The sequence below is a fragment of the Physella acuta genome, unplaced genomic scaffold (assembly GCF_028476545.2).
Source record: "Physella acuta isolate Inbredline_101_S28 unplaced genomic scaffold, ASM2847654v3 ptg000350l, whole genome shotgun sequence".
In the NCBI taxonomy this organism is placed as follows: Eukaryota; Metazoa; Mollusca; class Gastropoda; family Physidae; genus Physella; species Physella acuta.
In genome coordinates this window covers 467,005-486,505 of record NW_026731869.1, presented here as the reverse complement: position 1 = coordinate 486,505, position 19,501 = coordinate 467,005, and the positions used below count along the sequence as shown (strand labels likewise).

Below are 19,501 nucleotides of genomic sequence, written 5' to 3'. Positions count from 1 at the left end.
ATTCAGCTCTTGTGAACAGTAATTGTCTCAGTCTGTGAAAGATAACTAATGTTGGTGCTATCACACAATCTCACCATATGCAAAAGTCGCCTCACTTATTTGTTCAATGGACTGACCATTCTCAAGAGTACATCACGATACTTACTGCGGGTAACAAAACACATTTATTATATGGGGTTCTGGGTCGTAATATGGTTTTTGGCTGACTTGTGTAAGCGTTTGCACTTGGAAAATAACCCTTGAGCCTTGCCTTCAATGAATGTCATGTGATAACTGAAAGTAGATCACGTGTCAAGGTTGCGTAAACAATGGTACGAAATATTATTCATTTATTTTTTATAAGTCACAAGAAATATGAATTGATAGACCGAAGTTTAGAATTTACTAATCCAGAATTTACCAGTTTTATCAGCTTTAAACAACCAATTTAATGCACAACATCTATTTGCGTTTTCTTTTAATTTTGTGTTCAATTTCCTTAAAAACATTTGTAAAAAATAATATTTTAATTTACGATTTAAAGCACATCATTGCTGGATTTGAAATTTATTTTTGTGTTTTGATGCCCAGAGAATAATTAAAAATGATAGGGGTGGGGTAGGAGGAAGAGGAGGGGGGTCAGGCCACCTATCTCGAGCAGAGTTTCTTCCAGGCATCTCTTCGGGAGGGGGTGGGGGGGGGGGGGGGCGGAGCCTCCCAGAAAAGCATCTACCGACCTCCCCCCGCCCCCGAACGAAGTAGAATATTTATAGACAATATATACTTTTACCAGTGTCCCCCATCCCGCGGAAATTTTAGTACCCACCCCCTCCCGAAAATTGCAAGTGCCCCACCCCGTAGAAAAAAGTCTGGAAGAAACTGTTCTCGAGAGTCTAGAGAAGGGGATCATTCAAGAGGGGAGGGGGTATTAATTAAAAAAATATGGATGAGGAAATAAGAGGGGGGGGGGTAGCTCTGCTATGAATGTTGTTGAGTAAATCGTGATGTCAGGTCAACCGTTCACCATTCGAAGCCCTTTGTTATCATCTTTAAAATGTTGCGATAACAACACTTTTTATAAAGAAAGTATCACCAAACTCTACCAGCGTGCACTGTTCTACTGCTGTTCACGTAACACTTGATATGTTAAAGTTCCACATTCTGTGAACATCTCTACCAGGTGCTTGATGTATTAAAGTTACACATTCTGTGAACATCTCTCTCAGATGCTTGATGTATTAAAGTTACACATTCTGTGAACATCTCTACCAGGTGCTTGATGTATTAAAGTTCCACATTCTGTGAACATCTCTCTCAGGTGCTTGATGTATTAAAGTTACACATTCTGTGAACATCTCTCTCAGGTGCTTGATGTATTAAAGTTACACATTCTGTGAACATCTCTCTCAGATGCTTGATGTATTAAAGTTACACATTCTGTGAACATCTCTCAGATGCTTGATGTATTAAAGTTACACATTCTGTGAACATCTCTCTCAGGTGCTTGATGTATTAAAGTTACACATTCTGTGAACATCTCTCTCAGGTGCTTGATGTATTAAAGTTACACATTCTGTGAACATCTCTCTCAGGTGCTTGATGTATTAAAGTTACACATTCTGTGAACATCTCTCTCAGATGCTTGATGTATTAAAGTTACACATTCTGTGAACATCTCTCTCAGGTGCTTGATGTATTAAAGTTACACATTCTGTGAACATCTCTCTCAGGTGCTTGATGTATTAAAGTTACACATTCTGTGAACATCTCTCTCAGGTGCTTGATGTATTAAAGTTACACATTCTGTGAACATCTCTCTCAGGTGCTTGATGTATTAAAGTTACACATTCTGTGAACATCTCTCAGGTGCTTGATGTATTAAAGTTACACATTCTGTGAACATCTCTCTCAGGTGCTTGATGTATTAAAGTTACACATTCTGTGAACATCTCTATCAGGTGCTTGATGTATTAAAGTTACACGTTCTGTGAACATCTCTATCAGGTGCTTGATGTATTAAAGTTACACATTCTGTGAACATCTCTCTCAGGTGCTTGATGTATTAAAGTTACACATTCTGTGAACATCTCTCTCAGGTGCTTGATGTATTAAAGTTACACATTCTGTGAACATCTCTCTCAGGTGCTTGATGTATTAAAGTTACACATTCTGTGAACATCTCTCTCAGGTGCTTGATGTATTAAAGTTACACATTCTGTGAACATCTCTCTCAGGTGCTTGATGTATTAAAGTTACACATTCTGTGAACATCTCTCTCAGATGCTTGATGTATTAAAGTTACACATTCTGTGAACATCTCTCTCAGATGCTTGATGTATTAAAGTTACACATTCTGTGAACATCTCTCTCAGGTGCTTGATGTATTAAAGTTACACATTCTGTGAACATCTCTCTCAGGTGCTTGATGTATTAAAGTTACACATTCTGTGAACATCTCTCAGGTGCTTGATGTATTAAAGTTACACATTCTGTAAACATCTCTCTCAGGTGCTTGATGTATTAAAGTTACACATTCTGTGAACATCTCTATCAGGTGCTTGATGTATTAAAGTTACACGTTCTGTGAACATCTCTATCAGGTGCTTGATGTATTAAAGTTACACATTCTGTGAACATCTCTCTCAGGTGCTTGATGTATTAAAGTTACACATTCTGTGAACATCTCTCTCAGGTGCTTGATGTATTAAAGTTACACGTTCTGTGAACATCTCTCTCAGGTGCTTGATGTATTAAAGTTACACATTCTGTGAACATCTCTCTCAGGTGCTTGATGTATTAAAGTTACACATTCTGTGAACATCTCTCTCAGATGCTTGATGTATTAAAGTTACACATTCTGTGAACATCTCTCAGATGCTTGATGTATTAAAGTTACACATTCTGTGAACATCTCTCTCAGGTGCTTGATGTATTAAAGTTACACATTCTGTGAACATCTCTCTCAGGTGCTTGATGTATTAAAGTTACACATTCTGTGAACATCTCTCTCAGGTGCTTGATGTATTAAAGTTACACATTCTGTGAACATCTCTCTCAGGTGCTTGATGTATTAAAGTTACACATTCTGTGAACATCTCTCTCAGGTGCTTGATGTATTAAAGTTACACATTCTGTGAACATCTTTCTCAGGTGCTTGATGTATTAAAGTTACACATTCTGTGAACATCTCTCTCAGGTGCTTGATGTATTAAAGTTACACGTTCTGTGAACATCTCTATCAGGTGCTTGATGTATTAAAGTTACACATTCTGTGAACATCTCTCTCAGGTGCTTGATGTATTAAAGTTACACATTCTGTGAACATCTCTCTCAGGTGCTTGATGTATTAAAGTTACACATTCTGTGAACATCTCTCTCAGGTGCTTGATGTATTAAAGTTACACATTCTGTGAACATCTCTCTCAGGTGCTTGATGTATTAAAGTTACACATTCTGTGAACATCTCTCTCAGGTGCTTGATGTATTAAAGTTACACATTCTGTGAACATCTCTCAGGTGCTTGATGTATTAAAGTTACACATTCTGTAAACATCTCTCTCAGGTGCTTGATGTATTAAAGTTACACATTCTGTGAACATCTCTATCAGGTGCTTGATGTATTAAAGTTACACGTTCTGTGAACATCTCTATCAGGTGCTTGATGTATTAAAGTTACACATTCTGTGAACATCTCTCTCAGGTGCTTGATGTATTAAAGTTACACATTCTGTGAACATCTCTCTCAGGTGCTTGATGTATTAAAGTTACACGTTCTGTGAACATCTCTCTCAGGTGCTTGATGTATTAAAGTTACACATTCTGTGAACATCTCTCTCAGGTGCTTGATGTATTAAAGTTACACATTCTGTGAACATCTCTCTCAGGTGCTTGATGTATTAAAGTTACACATTCTGTGAACATCTCTCTCAGATGCTTGATGTATTAAAGTTACACATTCTGTGAACATCTCTCTCAGATGCTTGATGTATTAAAGTTACACATTCTGTGAACATCTCTCTCAGGTGCTTGATGTATTAAAGTTACACATTCTGTGAACATCTCTATCAGGTGCTTGATGTATTAAAGTTACACATTCTGTGAACATCTCTCTCAGATGCTTGATGTATTAAAGTTACACATTCTGTGAACATCTCTCAGATGCTTGATGTATTAAAGTTACACATTCTGTGAACATCTCTCTCAGGTGCTTGATGTATTAAAGTTACACATTCTGTGAACATCTCTCTCAGGTGCTTGATGTATTAAAGTTACACATTCTGTGAACATCTCTCTCAGGTGCTTGATGTATTAAAGTTACACATTCTGTGAACATCTCTATCAGGTGCTTGATGTATTAAAGTTACACATTCTGTGAACATCTCTATCAGGTGCTTGATGTATTAAGGTTACACATTCTGTGAACATCTCTCTCAGGTGCTTGATGTATTATAGTTACACATTCTGTGAACATCTCTCTCAGGTGCTTAATGTATTAAAATTACACATTCTGTGAACATCTCTCTCAGGTGCTTGATGTATTAAAGTTACACATTCTGTGAACATCTTTCTCAGGTGCTTGATGTATTAAAGTTACACATTCTGTGAACATCTCTCTCAGGTGCTTGATGTATTAAAGTTACACATTCTGTGAACATCTCTCTCAGGTGCTTGATGTATTAAAGTTACACGTTCTGTGAACATCTCTATCAGGTGCTTGATGTATTAAAGTTACACATTCTGTGAACATCTCTCTCAGGTGCTTGATGTATTAAAGTTACACATTCTGTGAACATCTCTCTCAGGTGCTTGATGTATTAAAGTTACACATTCTGTGAACATCTCTCTCAGGTGCTTGATGTATTAAAGTTACACATTCTGTGAACATCTCTCTCAGGTGCTTGATGTATTAAAGTTACACATTCTGTGAACATCTCTCTCAGGTGCTTGATGTATTAAAGTTACACATTCTGTGAACATCTCTCAGGTGCTTGATGTATTAAAGTTACACATTCTGTGAACATCTCTCTCAGGTGCTTGATGTATTAAAGTTACACATTCTGTGAACATCTCTCTCAGGTGCTTGATGTATTAAAGTTACACATTCTGTGAACATCTCTCTCAGGTGCTTGATGTATTAAAGTTACACATTCTGTGAACATCTTTCTCAGGTGCTTGATGTATTAAAGTTACACATTCTGTGAACATCTCTCTCAGGTGCTTGATGTATTAAAGTTACACGTTCTGTGAACATCTCTATCAGGTGCTTGATGTATTAAAGTTACACGTTCTGTGAACATCTCTATCAGGTGCTTGATGTATTAAAGTTACACATTCTGTGAACATCTCTCTCAGGTGCTTGATGTATTAAAGTTACACATTCTGTGAACATCTCTCTCAGGTGCTTGATGTATTAAAGTTACACGTTCTGTGAACATCTCTCTCAGGTGCTTGATGTATTAAAGTTACACATTCTGTGAACATCTCTCTCAGGTGCTTGATGTATTAAAGTTACACATTCTGTGAACATCTCTCTCAGGTGCTTGATGTATTAAAGTTACACATTCTGTGAACATCTCTCTCAGATGCTTGATGTATTAAAGTTACACATTCTGTGAACATCTCTCTCAGATGCTTGATGTATTAAAGTTACACATTCTGTGAACATCTCTCTCAGGTGCTTGATGTATTAAAGTTACACATTCTGTGAACATCTCTATCAGGTGCTTGATGTATTAAAGTTACACATTCTGTGAACATCTCTCTCAGATGCTTGATGTATTAAAGTTACACATTCTGTGAACATCTCTCAGATGCTTGATGTATTAAAGTTACACATTCTGTGAACATCTCTCTCAGGTGCTTGATGTATTAAAGTTACACATTCTGTGAACATCTCTCTCAGGTGCTTGATGTATTAAAGTTACACATTCTGTGAACATCTCTCTCAGGTGCTTGATGTATTAAAGTTACACATTCTGTGAACATCTCTATCAGGTGCTTGATGTATTAAAGTTACACATTCTGTGAACATCTCTATCAGGTGCTTGATGTATTAAGGTTACACATTCTGTGAACATCTCTCTCAGGTGCTTGATGTATTATAGTTACACATTCTGTGAACATCTCTCTCAGGTGCTTAATGTATTAAAATTACACATTCTGTGAACATCTCTCTCAGGTGCTTGATGTATTAAAGTTACACATTCTGTGAACATCTTTCTCAGGTGCTTGATGTATTAAAGTTACACATTCTGTGAACATCTCTCTCAGGTGCTTGATGTATTAAAGTTACACATTCTGTGAACATCTCTCTCAGGTGCTTGATGTATTAAAGTTACACGTTCTGTGAACATCTCTATCAGGTGCTTGATGTATTAAAGTTACACATTCTGTGAACATCTCTCTCAGGTGCTTGATGTATTAAAGTTACACATTCTGTGAACATCTCTCTCAGGTGCTTGATGTATTAAAGTTACACATTCTGTGAACATCTCTCTCAGGTGCTTGATGTATTAAAGTTACACATTCTGTGAACATCTCTCTCAGGTGCTTGATGTATTAAAGTTACACATTCTGTGAACATCTCTCTCAGGTGCTTGATGTATTAAAGTTACACATTCTGTGAACATCTCTCAGGTGCTTGATGTATTAAAGTTACACATTCTGTGAACATCTCTCTCAGGTGCTTGATGTATTAAAGTTACACATTCTGTGAACATCTCTATCAGGTGCTTGATGTATTAAAGTTACACGTTCTGTGAACATCTCTATCAGGTGCTTGATGTATTAAAGTTACACATTCTGTGAACATCTCTCTCAGGTGCTTGATGTATTAAAGTTACACATTCTGTGAACATCTCTCTCAGGTGCTTGATGTATTAAAGTTACACGTTCTGTGAACATCTCTCTCAGGTGCTTGATGTATTAAAGTTACACATTCTGTGAACATCTCTCTCAGGTGCTTGATGTATTAAAGTTACACATTCTGTGAACATCTCTCTCAGGTGCTTGATGTATTAAAGTTACACATTCTGTGAACATCTCTCTCAGATGCTTGATGTATTAAAGTTACACATTCTGTGAACATCTCTCTCAGATGCTTGATGTATTAAAGTTACACATTCTGTGAACATCTCTCTCAGGTGCTTGATGTATTAAAGTTACACATTCTGTGAACATCTCTATCAGGTGCTTGATGTATTAAAGTTACACATTCTGTGAACATCTCTATCAGGTGCTTGATGTATTAAAGTTACACATTCTGTGAACATCTCTCTCAGGTGCTTGATGTATTAAAGTTACACATTCTGTGAACATCTCTCTCAGGTGCTTGATGTATTAAAGTTACACGTTCTGTGAACATCTCTCTCAGGTGCTTGATGTATTAAAGTTACACATTCTGTGAACATCTCTATCAGGTGCTTGATGTATTAAAGTTACACATTCTGTGAACATCTCTATCAGGTGCTTGATGTATTAAGGTTACACATTCTGTGAACATCTCTCTCAGGTGCTTGATGTATTAAAGTTACACATTCTGTGAACATCTCTCTCAGGTGCTTAATGTATTAAAATTACACATTCTGTGAACATCTCTCTCAGGTGCTTGATGTATTAAAGTTACACATTCTGTGAACATCTTTCTCAGGTGCTTGATGTATTAAAGTTACACATTCTGTGAACATCTCTCTCAGGTGCTTGATGTATTAAAGTTACACATTCTGTGAACATCTCTCTCAGGTGCTTGATGTATTAAAGTTACACGTTCTGTGAACATCTCTATCAGGTGCTTGATGTATTAAAGTTACACATTCTGTGAACATCTCTCTCAGGTGCTTGATGTATTAAAGTTACACATTCTGTGAACATCTCTCTCAGGTGCTTGATGTATTAAAGTTACACATTCTGTGAACATCTCTCTCAGGTGCTTGATGTATTAAAGTTACACATTCTGTGAACATCTCTCTCAGGTGCTTGATGTATTAAAGTTACACATTCTGTGAACATCTCTCTCAGGTGCTTGATGTATTAAAGTTACACATTCTGTGAACATCTCTCAGGTGCTTGATGTATTAAAGTTACACATTCTGTGAACATCTCTCTCAGGTGCTTGATGTATTAAAGTTACACATTCTGTGAACATCTCTATCAGGTGCTTGATGTATTAAAGTTACACGTTCTGTGAACATCTCTATCAGGTGCTTGATGTATTAAAGTTACACATTCTGTGAACATCTCTCTCAGGTGCTTGATGTATTAAAGTTACACATTCTGTGAACATCTCTCTCAGGTGCTTGATGTATTAAAGTTACACGTTCTGTGAACATCTCTCTCAGGTGCTTGATGTATTAAAGTTACACATTCTGTGAACATCTCTCTCAGGTGATTGATGTATTAAAGTTACACATTCTGTGAACATCTCTCTCAGGTGCTTGATGTATTAAAGTTACACATTCTGTGAACATCTCTCTCAGATGCTTGATGTATTAAAGTTACACATTCTGTGAACATCTCTCTCAGATGCTTGATGTATTAAAGTTACACATTCTGTGAACATCTCTCTCAGGTGCTTGATGTATTAAAGTTACACATTCTGTGAACATCTCTATCAGGTGCTTGATGTATTAAAGTTACACATTCTGTGAACATCTCTATCAGGTGCTTGATGTATTAAAGTTACACATTCTGTGAACATCTCTCTCAGGTGCTTGATGTATTAAAGTTACACATTCTGTGAACATCTCTCTCAGGTGCTTGATGTATTAAAGTTACACGTTCTGTGAACATCTCTCTCAGGTGCTTGATGTATTAAAGTTACACATTCTGTGAACATCTCTCTCAGGTGCTTGATGTATTAAAGTTACACATTCTGTGAACATCTCTCTCAGGTGCTTGATGTATTAAAGTTACACATTCTGTGAACATCTCTCTCAGGTGCTTGATGTATTAAAGTTACACATTCTGTGAACATCTCTCTCAGGTGCTTGATGTATTAAAGTTACACATTCTGTGAACATCTCTCTCAGGTGCTTGATGTATTAAAGTTACACATTCTGTGAACATCTCTCTCAGGTGCTTGATGTATTAAAGTTACACATTTTTAAAACATTTCTCTCAGGTGCTTGATGTATTAAAGTTACACATTCTGTGAACATCTCTCTCAGGTGCTTGATGTATTAAAGTTACACATTCTGTGAACATCTCTCTCAGATGCTTGATGTATTAAAGTTACACATTTTGTGAACATCTCTCTCAGATGCTTGATGTATTAAAGTTACACATTCTGTGAACATCTCTCAGGTGCTTGATGTATTAAAGTTACACATTCTGTGAACATCTCTATCAGGTGCTTGATGTATTAAAGTTACACATTCTGTGAACATCTCTCTCAGGTGCTTGATGTATTAAAGTTACACATTCTGTGAACATCTCTCTCAGGTGCTTGATGTATTAAAGTTACACGTTCTGTGAACATCTCTATCAGGTGCTTGATGTATTAAAGTTACACATTCTGTGAACATCTCTCAGGTGCTTGATGTATTAAAGTTACACATTCTGTGAACATCTCTATCAGGTGCTTGATGTATTAAAGACACATTCCGTGAACATCTCTACCAGGTGCTTGATGTATTAAAGTTACACATTCTGTGAACATCTCTCTCAGATGCTTGATGTATTAAAGTTACACATTCTGTGAACATCTCTCTCAGATGCTTGATGTATTAAAGTTACACGTTCTGTGAACATCTTTCTCAGGTGCTTGATGTATTAAAGTTACACGTTCTGTGAACATCTCTCTCAGGTGCTTGATGTATTAAAGTTACACATTCTGTGAACATCTCTCTCAGGTGCTTGATGTATTAAAGTTACACATTCTGTGAACATCTCTCTCAGGTGCTTGATGTATTAAAGTTACACATTCTGTGAACATCTCTACCAGGTGCTGCCCGGCCTGGGGTGGGACAACCTGAGGAACTTGGAGCAGGGGATGGTGGTCAGCTACAACTTTACTCAATGCAGGGTCACGGACGACGGGAATTTTCTCATCCCTGATAACATCTTCACCGTGCCAATTAAGGTTTGTTATTATTTTTTTTTGTCTTTGTTCTGCTAATTAAGGTTTGTAATCAATTTTTGTGTGTCTTTGTACTGCCAATTAAGGTTTGTAATATTTTTTTTCCTTGCTCTGCTAATTAATTAAGGTATGTAATCAATTTTTGTTTTTGTCCTTGTTCTGCCCATTAAGGTTTGTAATTAATTTTTGTGTTTTTTTTTCTGCCAATTAAGGTTTGTAATTAATTTTTGTTGTTGTCCTTGTTCTGCTAATTAAGGTTTGTAATCAATTTTTGTTTTTGTCTTTGTTCTGCTAATTAAGGTTTGTACAATTTTTTCTGTTTTCGTCTTTTTTTTTCTGCTAATTAAGTTTTGGAATCAATTTTTGTTTTCTCTTAATGTTTTCTCTTTTCAATTAATTTTTGATATTCTGTCAATTCTGCCAGTTAAAGTTTGTATATAAACGGTATATTTAATGAAAAGGGATTAGACAGATATTTTAATAAAATCACGACACCGTTAATTAATTAATCTTCCTGTTCTGTCTTACTGAATGACGACATTTAATTCCACTTCATCCTAAGTGTGAGTGATCTTCGTAATTAAACATAAAAGGGAGTGGTCAGATCAGTGGCGTAGCCAGGATCGTCTCAAGGGGGGGGGGGGGGTCCAATTTTTACCCGGGGACAAACTTTCGATTTGCACCCCCCCCCCCCTCAAACTTTCGATTTACACCCCCCCCCCCCCTCAAATTTTCGATTTGCACCCATCCCCCTCAAACTTTCGATTTGCACCCCCCCACCTCAAACTTTCGATTTGCACCCCCCCTCATACTTTTTCTATATACCGAGGGGTCTATGGGGGGGGGTATGACCCCCTAACCCCCCCTGCCTACGCCACTGTGTCAGATAGTAGAGTATAGAATTGGGGTTTGAGTCCGAAAGACGTCTCTCAGTCCACCCAACTATGATGGGTACATGACTTACATTAGGGGACATAAAGTCGGCACTATAATGCCACAAGTCATAGATACAGGCGAACTCAATTTCATCTGAATCATGGACGTCTAGGTTTGAAAGAGTATTTTTCTTTTGATTACGTCGCTAATTAATTAAGCTTCCTGCTGTGAAACGTTAATTAAAAAGAGTGTATAGGGCTAAGATCAATTGGTTAAAAACGATTTTGCCTTTCGCGTCATTGCGTGATATATGCAATTTCAACAAGTGCATGAAATCACGCCAAATATGGTCAAAAATAACAAAACATCGCTCTTGCACTTGACGTCATGAAAATCTTCCGCATTAATCAGAAAATTCCCCTCACTTAGTTTTAAAAATAGAAAGCTGTGTTTGCTTCTTATGAAACAAGTACAGTCTTCTCGATGGCGCTAACTTGCATTAAATAAAGTATTCGCAACTTATAAATAGGTCGTTAGGTATTCAATGCTATTCTTATCACTACCATATTACAGGCTTACGCAGGAGTACTAAACATGATCTTATTATTGACTATAACAAAAACATTTACCCCTTATTCTATCACTGAACACATCCCTAAATCTTTCCATGAACATGATGGATTATATTCCTAATACTAACCCTAATCTTATAAGTGATCCCATTTCCAATACTTAACATGATCTTCCGTAGGATCCTAACCCTGATTCTTTACATGACCCTGTCCGTTACTATATTATCTTATCCCATTTAAAAACCATATCCCTGATGCTAGATAGAATTCTTATTTGTAATGCTAATTTAAAAGTTTATAACACAATTAAAGGCTGGAGGTATTTTTTCATGTGAGTTATTACCTCAAATTCAACTTATTCAACCCGGCTACTGTTGATAATTTAAAGGAATTTTTTTTTACATCTGCGCCGACAAATTGAGTTGTAGACATTAACCCTACGACATCATTCTGACTGAACACTTCGACATTAGACACATGCTTTTATTCGACGTTGTATGGCTACGCCTCAGAAAATCTACCGCTCCTCCCCCCGAAAGAAATACAATTTATATAAAAAATATATACTTTTACCAATGTCCGCTCCCCCCCCCCCATCTGGAAAATTTGAACTGCCCCCCCCCCCCACCCCCTCCCCCGATGCAGTGAGACACCTATCCGCCTCTAGCACTAAAACCCCACTGTTACGTTCTCTGTCCTCACCAGTCGAGCAGCGTGGAGAGGTTCGCTGAGATGATTGACCAGTGGCACAACGTGTCGTCCTTGACCTCAAACTCGGTCAACATGGAGGCCGGCCTCAGCTTGACCAAGGGCTCCGTCAGCGGAAAGTTTTCCTACGAGCACTCGGAGCTCAAGTCGAAGCAGATCGAGGATAAAGCCGTCACTGTACGGGTCCAGATGAGATATCTAAGGTCAGTGGGGGTGGGAGGGGTGAGGATGGGGGTGGGGTTAAGGGTGGGAGGGCGTCACTGTACGAGTCCAGATGAGATATCTAAGGTCAGTGGGGGTGGGAGGGTAGAGGGCGTCAACCTACGGGTCCAGATGAGATATCTAAGGTCAGTGGGGGTGGGAGGGTAGAGGGCGTCAACCTACGGGTCCAGATGAGATATCTAAGGTCAGTGGGGGTGGGAGGGGTGAGGGCGTCAACCTACGGGTCCAGATGAGATATCTAAGGTCAGTGGGGGTGGGAGGGGTGAGGGCGTCAACCTACGGGTCCAGATGAGATATCTAAGGTCAGTGGGGGTGGGAGGGTAGAGGGCGTCAACCTACGGGTCCAGATGAGATATCTAAGGTCAGTGGGGGTGGGAGGGGTGAGGGCGTCAACCTACGGGTCCAGATGAGATATCTAAGGTCAGTGGGGGTGGGAGGGGTGAGAGCGTCAACCTACGGGTCCAGATGAGATATCTAAGGTCAGTGGGGGTGGGAGGGTAGAGGGCGTCAACCTACGGGTCCAGATGAGATATCTAAGGTCAGTGGGGGGTGGGAGGGGTGAGGGCGTCAACCTACGGGTCCAGATGAGATATCTAAGGTCAGTGGGGGTGGGAGGGTAGAGGGCGTCAACCTACGGGTCCAGATGAGATATCTAAGGTCAGTGGGGGTGGGAGGGGTGAGGGCGTCAACCTACGGGTCCAGATGAGATATCTAAGGTCAGTGGGGGTGGGAGGGGTGAGGATGGGGGTGGGGTTAAGGGTGGGAGGGCGTCACTGTACGAGTCCAGATGAGATATCTAAGGTCAGTGGGGGTGGGAGGGTAGAGGGCGTCAACCTACGGGTCCAGATGAGATATCTAAGGTCAGTGGGGGTGGGAGGGTAGAGGGCGTCAACCTACGGGTCCAGATGAGATATCTAAGGTCAGTGGGGGTGGGAGGGTAGAGGGCGTCAACCTACGGGTCCAGATGAGATATCTAAGGTCAGTGGGGGTGGGAGGGTAGAGGGCGTCAACCTACGGGTCCAGATGAGATATCTAAGGTCAGTGGGGGTGGGAGGGTAGAGGGCGTCAACCTACGGGTCCAGATGAGATATCTAAGGTCAGTGGGGGTGGGAGGGTAGAGGGCGTCAACCTACGGGTCCAGATGAGATATCTAAGGTCAGTGGGGGTGGGAGGGTAGAGGGCGTCAACCTACGGGTCCAGATGAGATATCTAAGGTCAGTGGGGGTGGGAGGGTAGAGGGCGTCAACCTACGGGTCCAGATGAGATATCTAAGGTCAGTGGGGGTGGGAGGGGTGAGGGCGTCAACCTACGGGTCCAGATGAGATATCTAAGGTCAGTGGGGGTGGGAGGGGTGAGGGCGTCAACCTACGGGTCCAGATGAGATATCTAAGGTCAGTGGGGGTGGGAGGGTAGAGGGCGTCAACCTACGGGTCCAGATGAGATATCTAAGGTCAGTGGGGGTGGGAGGGGTGAGGGCGTCAACCTACGGGTCCAGATGAGATATCTAAGGTCAGTGGGGGTGGGAGGGTAGAGGGCGTCAACCTACGGGTCCAGATGAGATATCTAAGGTCAGTGGGGGTGGGAGGGGTGGGAGGGTAGAGGGCGTCAACCTACGGGTCCAGATGAGATATCTAAGGTCAGTGGGGGTGGGAGGGTAGAGGGCGTCAACCTACGGGTCCAGATGAGATATCTAAGGTCAGTGGGGGTGGGAGGGGTGAGGGCGTCAACATACGGGTACAGATGAGATATCTAAGGTCAGTGGGGGTGGGAGGGTAGAGGGCGTCAACCTACGGGTCCAGATGAGATATCTAAGGTCAGTGGGGGTGGGAGGGTAGAGGGCGTCAACCTACGGGTCCAGATGAGATATCTAAGGTCAGTGGGGGTGGGGGGAGGGGTGAGGGCGTCAACATACGGGTACAGATGAGATATCTAAGGTCAGTGGGGGTGGGGTGGGGGGTGATAGGCCGACACCCTACGGGCCCATGTACAATATCTAAGGTTAGTGTGTGCGGGGTGGGGGGGTGAGGGTGAGAAGGCGTCACCGTATGGATCTATATGCGATATCTAAGGTTAGTGTGTTTGGTGGTGCTGGGGATGGTTGTGATGGGGTGTCATTGCATGGTGGCTATAGATGCGATATCTATGGTAAGTGAGTGTGTTTGTGTGTGTGTGTGTGTGGTGGGGTGATTGGTGGAGGGTGTTGATGGGGCGTCATCATACGGGTCCAGTTGTGATATTTAAGGTTAGTGCGTGAGTTTGGCTAAGGGGGGGGGGGGTTAGGCCACCATCGTACAGGTGGGGGGGGGGGGGGGGAAGGGGAATTGAGGATTGCGCCAGATGCGATATCTATTGTCAGAGAGGGTGGGATTTTAGGGAGGTCAACACACTTTAAATATTCTTTTAGATGTAAATATATAATGGCATCGTTATATAAAGCAAATTTTCGTGTGAGTTTACTGTGTAAGATACGCTCACGATGAAGGTTCCTTGAAGTTGTATTAGAACTAGAGGTAGTTAGATTAATGTATTGTTCAACTGAGTTTAAACATATATGGCCACCTGCTCAGTACTGGGCACATAAAGGTTGCAAAAGCCATTTCTTATCAAGTTTTCTTTTTACTTCAGTAAAATTACGGTACGAAGCTGGCATAATTTTTTTTTCACGTGTCTCAAGTTAAAAAAAAACCAATAGCTTTAATTAGACTAATCACTTACCTGACATATCCACATAATTAACCGTTAATGATACATGGTGAAGGGACATCGGTGTAGCTATGCCAGTGTTATACAAACGTCAACAATGTGATTTTTGTTTTAAAGATACGAGGCAAAGCTTCAGCCCGACCCAGTACTCAGCCCACAGTTCAGAAGTCGTCTGCTGAGTATTGCAGCACGGATTGAGTTGAACCAGACAGAACAGGCCAGATACGAGGGGCAGTTGTTGGTCAGAGATTTTGGTAAGCCAGATATTTGGGGCAGTTGTTGGTCAGAGATTTTGGTAAGCCAGATACGAGGGGCAGTTGTTGGTCAGAGATTTTGGTAAGGCAGATATTTGGGGCAGTTGTTGGTCAGAGATTTTGGTAAGGCAGATATTTGGGGCAGTTGTTGGTCAGAGATTTTGGTAAGCCAGATATTTGGGGCAGTTGTTGGTCAGAGATTTTGGTAAGCCAGATATTTGGGGCAGTTGTTGGTCAGAGATTTTGGTAAGCCAGCCAGATAGGAAGGGCAGTTGTTGGTCAGAGATTTTGGTAAGCCAGATATTTGGGGCAGTTGTTGGTCAGAGATTTTGGTAAGCCAGATATTTGGGGCAGTTGTTGGTCAGAGATTTTGGTAAGCCAGCCAGATAGGAAGGGCAGTTGTTGGTCAGAGATTTTGGTAAGCCAGCCAGATAGGAAAGGCAGTTTTTGGTCAGAGATTTTGGTAAGCCAGATACGAGGGGCAGTTGTTGGTCAGAGATTTTGGTAAGCCAGATATTTAGGGCAGTTGTTGGTCAGAGATTTTGGTAAGCCAGATATTTGGGGCAGTTGTTGGTCAGAGATTTTGGTAAGCCAGATATTTGGGGCAGTTGTTGGTCAGAGATTTTGGTAAGCCAGATATTTGGGGCAGTTGTTGGTAGAGATTTTGGTAAGCCAGGTATTTGGGGCAGTTGTTGGTTAGAGATTTTGGTAAGCCAGAGAGATAGGAAGGGCAGTTGTTGGTCAGAGATTTTGGTAAGGCAGATATTTGGGGCAGTTGTTGGTCAGAGAATTTGGTATGCCAGATATTTGGGGTAGATGTTGGTCAGAGAATTTGATATGCCAGAAATTTGGGCCAGTTGTTGGTCAGATATTTTGGTAAGCCAGATAGGGGGGGGGGGAAGCAGTTGTTGGTCAGATATTTTGGTGAGTAGGCCAAATACTAGGGACAGTTGTTGATCAGATTATTTGGTAACTGTAAAATTATTAATAAAATAACAATATTATTTTTACTTCAGAAAGTGATTAATTGTTTCAAAATGCTCAACATTTATCCTAACGGTGTTTACTCACGTTCTTTAAAATGATTTTTACATATTGAAGAATAGTTTAAGCGTCTTAAGACTCAATTATCCTCATGTTTGACTCACCTTCCAGGCACCCACGTGCTGACCAGTGTGACCGCTGGTGCCGGACTTGTCAAGGACGACTTCGTCAAATCTGATTTCATCAGCGCACACTCGGAGAAAAAATCTGATATTTTAGCCTCGGCCTCAGCCTCGTTTCTTAACATCTTCCATTTTGGCTCCTCCATTAGGTCAGTCTTTAGACACGTACAAACACCATTAACCCTAAACTAACAATCGAATTTTTTTCCACGCATCTCTAAAAAAAGGGGGGGGGGGGGTGAGTGGAAAGGATGGGGCACTGTCCCTAGAACCACGTCCACCCCACAACACCTTTACATACGAAATACAACAAATATATTTTATATTATAATTTTCAAAAATAGGTACATTACCCCCTCCCTTCCCGCAAATTTAAGTTCGCCCCCTGAAATGTCCCCCCCCCCCCCCCCCACCCTCCTTAGAAAAGAAAAACTGTACGCTCCCGTTTTATTTCTGCTTCGTTTCTTTGCTTCGTTTGTTAAAAGATTTAATCAAATATTTTCAGCTGCTCTTGCAGGCAAAACAGACTGTTAAAAACATTATTGCGAATTATTAATTTCTAATGATGTTGTTCGTCTTTCTCCTCTAACCTGAGTTTCGAAAGAATCCATACCATCGTTTGGATGCAAACAGTTTTTCCAAAATACCCTTGATACGAACTGGAGACTTTCATGTTAGCAATTGAACGCTCTACTACTCGACCACGCCGTATCTTAGCCCATACCTAACCTCTTCCCTAATCTTACCCTTAACCATAATGCTAACCCTTACCATAACAGTGATAGTGTCAGAATTAAAAAAAAAAAAAAAAAAAAAACAAAACACCACAGTTATGTACAGAGTTTCTTCCATGCACCCCCGAAGAAAGTCTACCTCCCCCCCCCCGTACGAAATGGAATTTCTATAGAAAATAAATACTTTTAGCATTTCCACCCCACCCACCATAAATTTTAGTTTGCCCCCCCCCCCCCACAACCCCGAAAATTTCAAGCCCCCCCCCCCCCCGCCCAATGAGAAATAAGTCTGGAAGAAACACTTGTTATGTACTACACCTAGGCGTAATGCCAAGAATTTATACAACATCAAAACCTTTTTAAGTTTCCAATCACCAGCTACAAATCCGACCAAACCATCAACGACCTGTACAACAAGAGCATGACCCACTCCGTGGTCAAGACCCTGGGGGGGTCCCATGTACCAGGCCGAGGGTATGGCCGTGGACGACTGGACCAAAGCCGTGGACAAGAACCTGGTGCCGATGGACAGGTCCGGTGACCCGCTGTACTTCCTGGTCACTCAGCACACGCTGCCGGAGTTGCCGCTGACAACCGTGTCAGAGCTGGAGAAGGTGGGCACAATGGGCTTAGCCGTACCCTCTGAGGCGTAGCGATGGGGGGGGGGGGGGGCAGGGGGTACATATGTCCCCGGGCGCCGAGCTTAGGGGGCGACAAAATGGGTTGTAAAAACAAATTAAAATGTCATTTTAGCTGCATTTTTGCATTATAAATAGTTTGAGGGGGGGGGGGGATGGGGTTAATGTTAGAGTTAGTAACCTTCCCCCCCTCCCAACAAAGGGTGTAGGTTAGGGTTAGAGTAATAGAGATTGAATAGTCGAACCCTAAACACGGGGTCTAAGTAAAATATTATAACCTCACGGACAATGACCCCCCCCCCCCACCCTGGCAACTAACCCCTGCCCACCCACTCCCCGACGTTCACACCCTGGTTGACCAAAGGGGAAATGTTCCTTGGGAAGAATGACTTGGTGATTGATGACAGGGTTTGAAATCCATAATTTTAGGGATAGAGAAAGGTAAATATTTAGCGATTAATTAATGGCAGTTAAAAGTCAACTGATTAAACTTAGCCAAATGATATTTGATGAGGTAGTAGCACATCCCGCTTAAAAAATAACAAATCAAATTTTGATTTTGAATCATTAAAATAAGCCGACAGCGGTGGCAAAATAAAACGAACAATGCAAATTTTGAATGAAAAAAACAACAATTAAACGCTTGCAAGGGAGGCTACTAACTAATCTGTCGTCGGAAAGCTTTTAACTGGGTTGTCTTTCCAGATCGTGCGTGAATCGATCGAACTGTACTACGAGATGAACACAATCCGGGGTTGTACAAAACTCGGAGCACCAAACTTCAGTTTCTCAGCGAACTTTGATGACGGCTCCTGTAATGCTCGCCCAACTAACGTAACTTTTGGAGGTAATTAAAATTTCAGGATTTAATTGTTAATTTTGATCCAAATCAGAGCAGCTCCTATGAACAGTTTTAATAATATTATTAAATACTAGATCTAGATCTAAATATTAAATAATACTAAATATTAAATAATAATAATATAGATTAAGATAGGCCTAGGCCTAATAATTTAATAAACTAATAAGTAATAATATATTATTTAATTATTAAATAAAATAAAACAATCCTATCTAGATCTAGATCTAGTATCTATTCTAGTATCTAATACAGTATATTGAGTATAGGCCTAATACTAGACTATCTATTTTAAAATTTTAAAAAAGATCTAGATCTAGCTAGAATCTATATTGATATTCTATGATAGAATCTAGATTCTATATAGGCCTACTAGATCTATATACTAGATCTATTAATAAATTAAATATATTATAATATATACTAACTAAAGTAAATAGATCTAGGCCTATAGATAGAGTATAGAACTATGGATAGACTATAGAGATAGGCCTAATAAAAGTAATTAGGCCTATAGACTCATATCTAGAAAATAATAATAGATAGGGGCCTATGCTTATGTTTTATAGTTTAATGCATACAGTTAATACTAGATCTACAACATTCATTCTTTCTCTACCTCAACTAATATTGGCTCTAAAACCTCATATTCAGTTTCTTAAAAGTGGATGATTTTTTTCAATTGAATTTTTTTTCTTTTAATTTCTTTGTTAGA

The 19,501-nt window shown here is 40.5% G+C and overlaps 1 protein-coding gene across 1 annotated transcript in view; it reads left to right on the top strand.

Moving 5' to 3' along the window:
- Positions 1 to 19,501, top strand: part of LOC131941149 (macrophage-expressed gene 1 protein-like) — a 35,852-nt gene that overhangs the window by 8,036 nt on the left and 8,315 nt on the right. The window contains exons 3-8 of the mRNA XM_059300159.1: positions 9,920 to 10,057; positions 12,208 to 12,413; positions 15,253 to 15,389; positions 16,545 to 16,704; positions 17,732 to 17,903; positions 18,633 to 18,774. Of these exons, the coding sequence (XP_059156142.1) occupies positions 9,920 to 10,057; positions 12,208 to 12,413; positions 15,253 to 15,389; positions 16,545 to 16,704; positions 17,732 to 17,903; positions 18,633 to 18,774 (955 nt within the window). The remainder of the gene's footprint in view (positions 1 to 9,919; positions 10,058 to 12,207; positions 12,414 to 15,252; positions 15,390 to 16,544; positions 16,705 to 17,731; positions 17,904 to 18,632; positions 18,775 to 19,501) is intronic.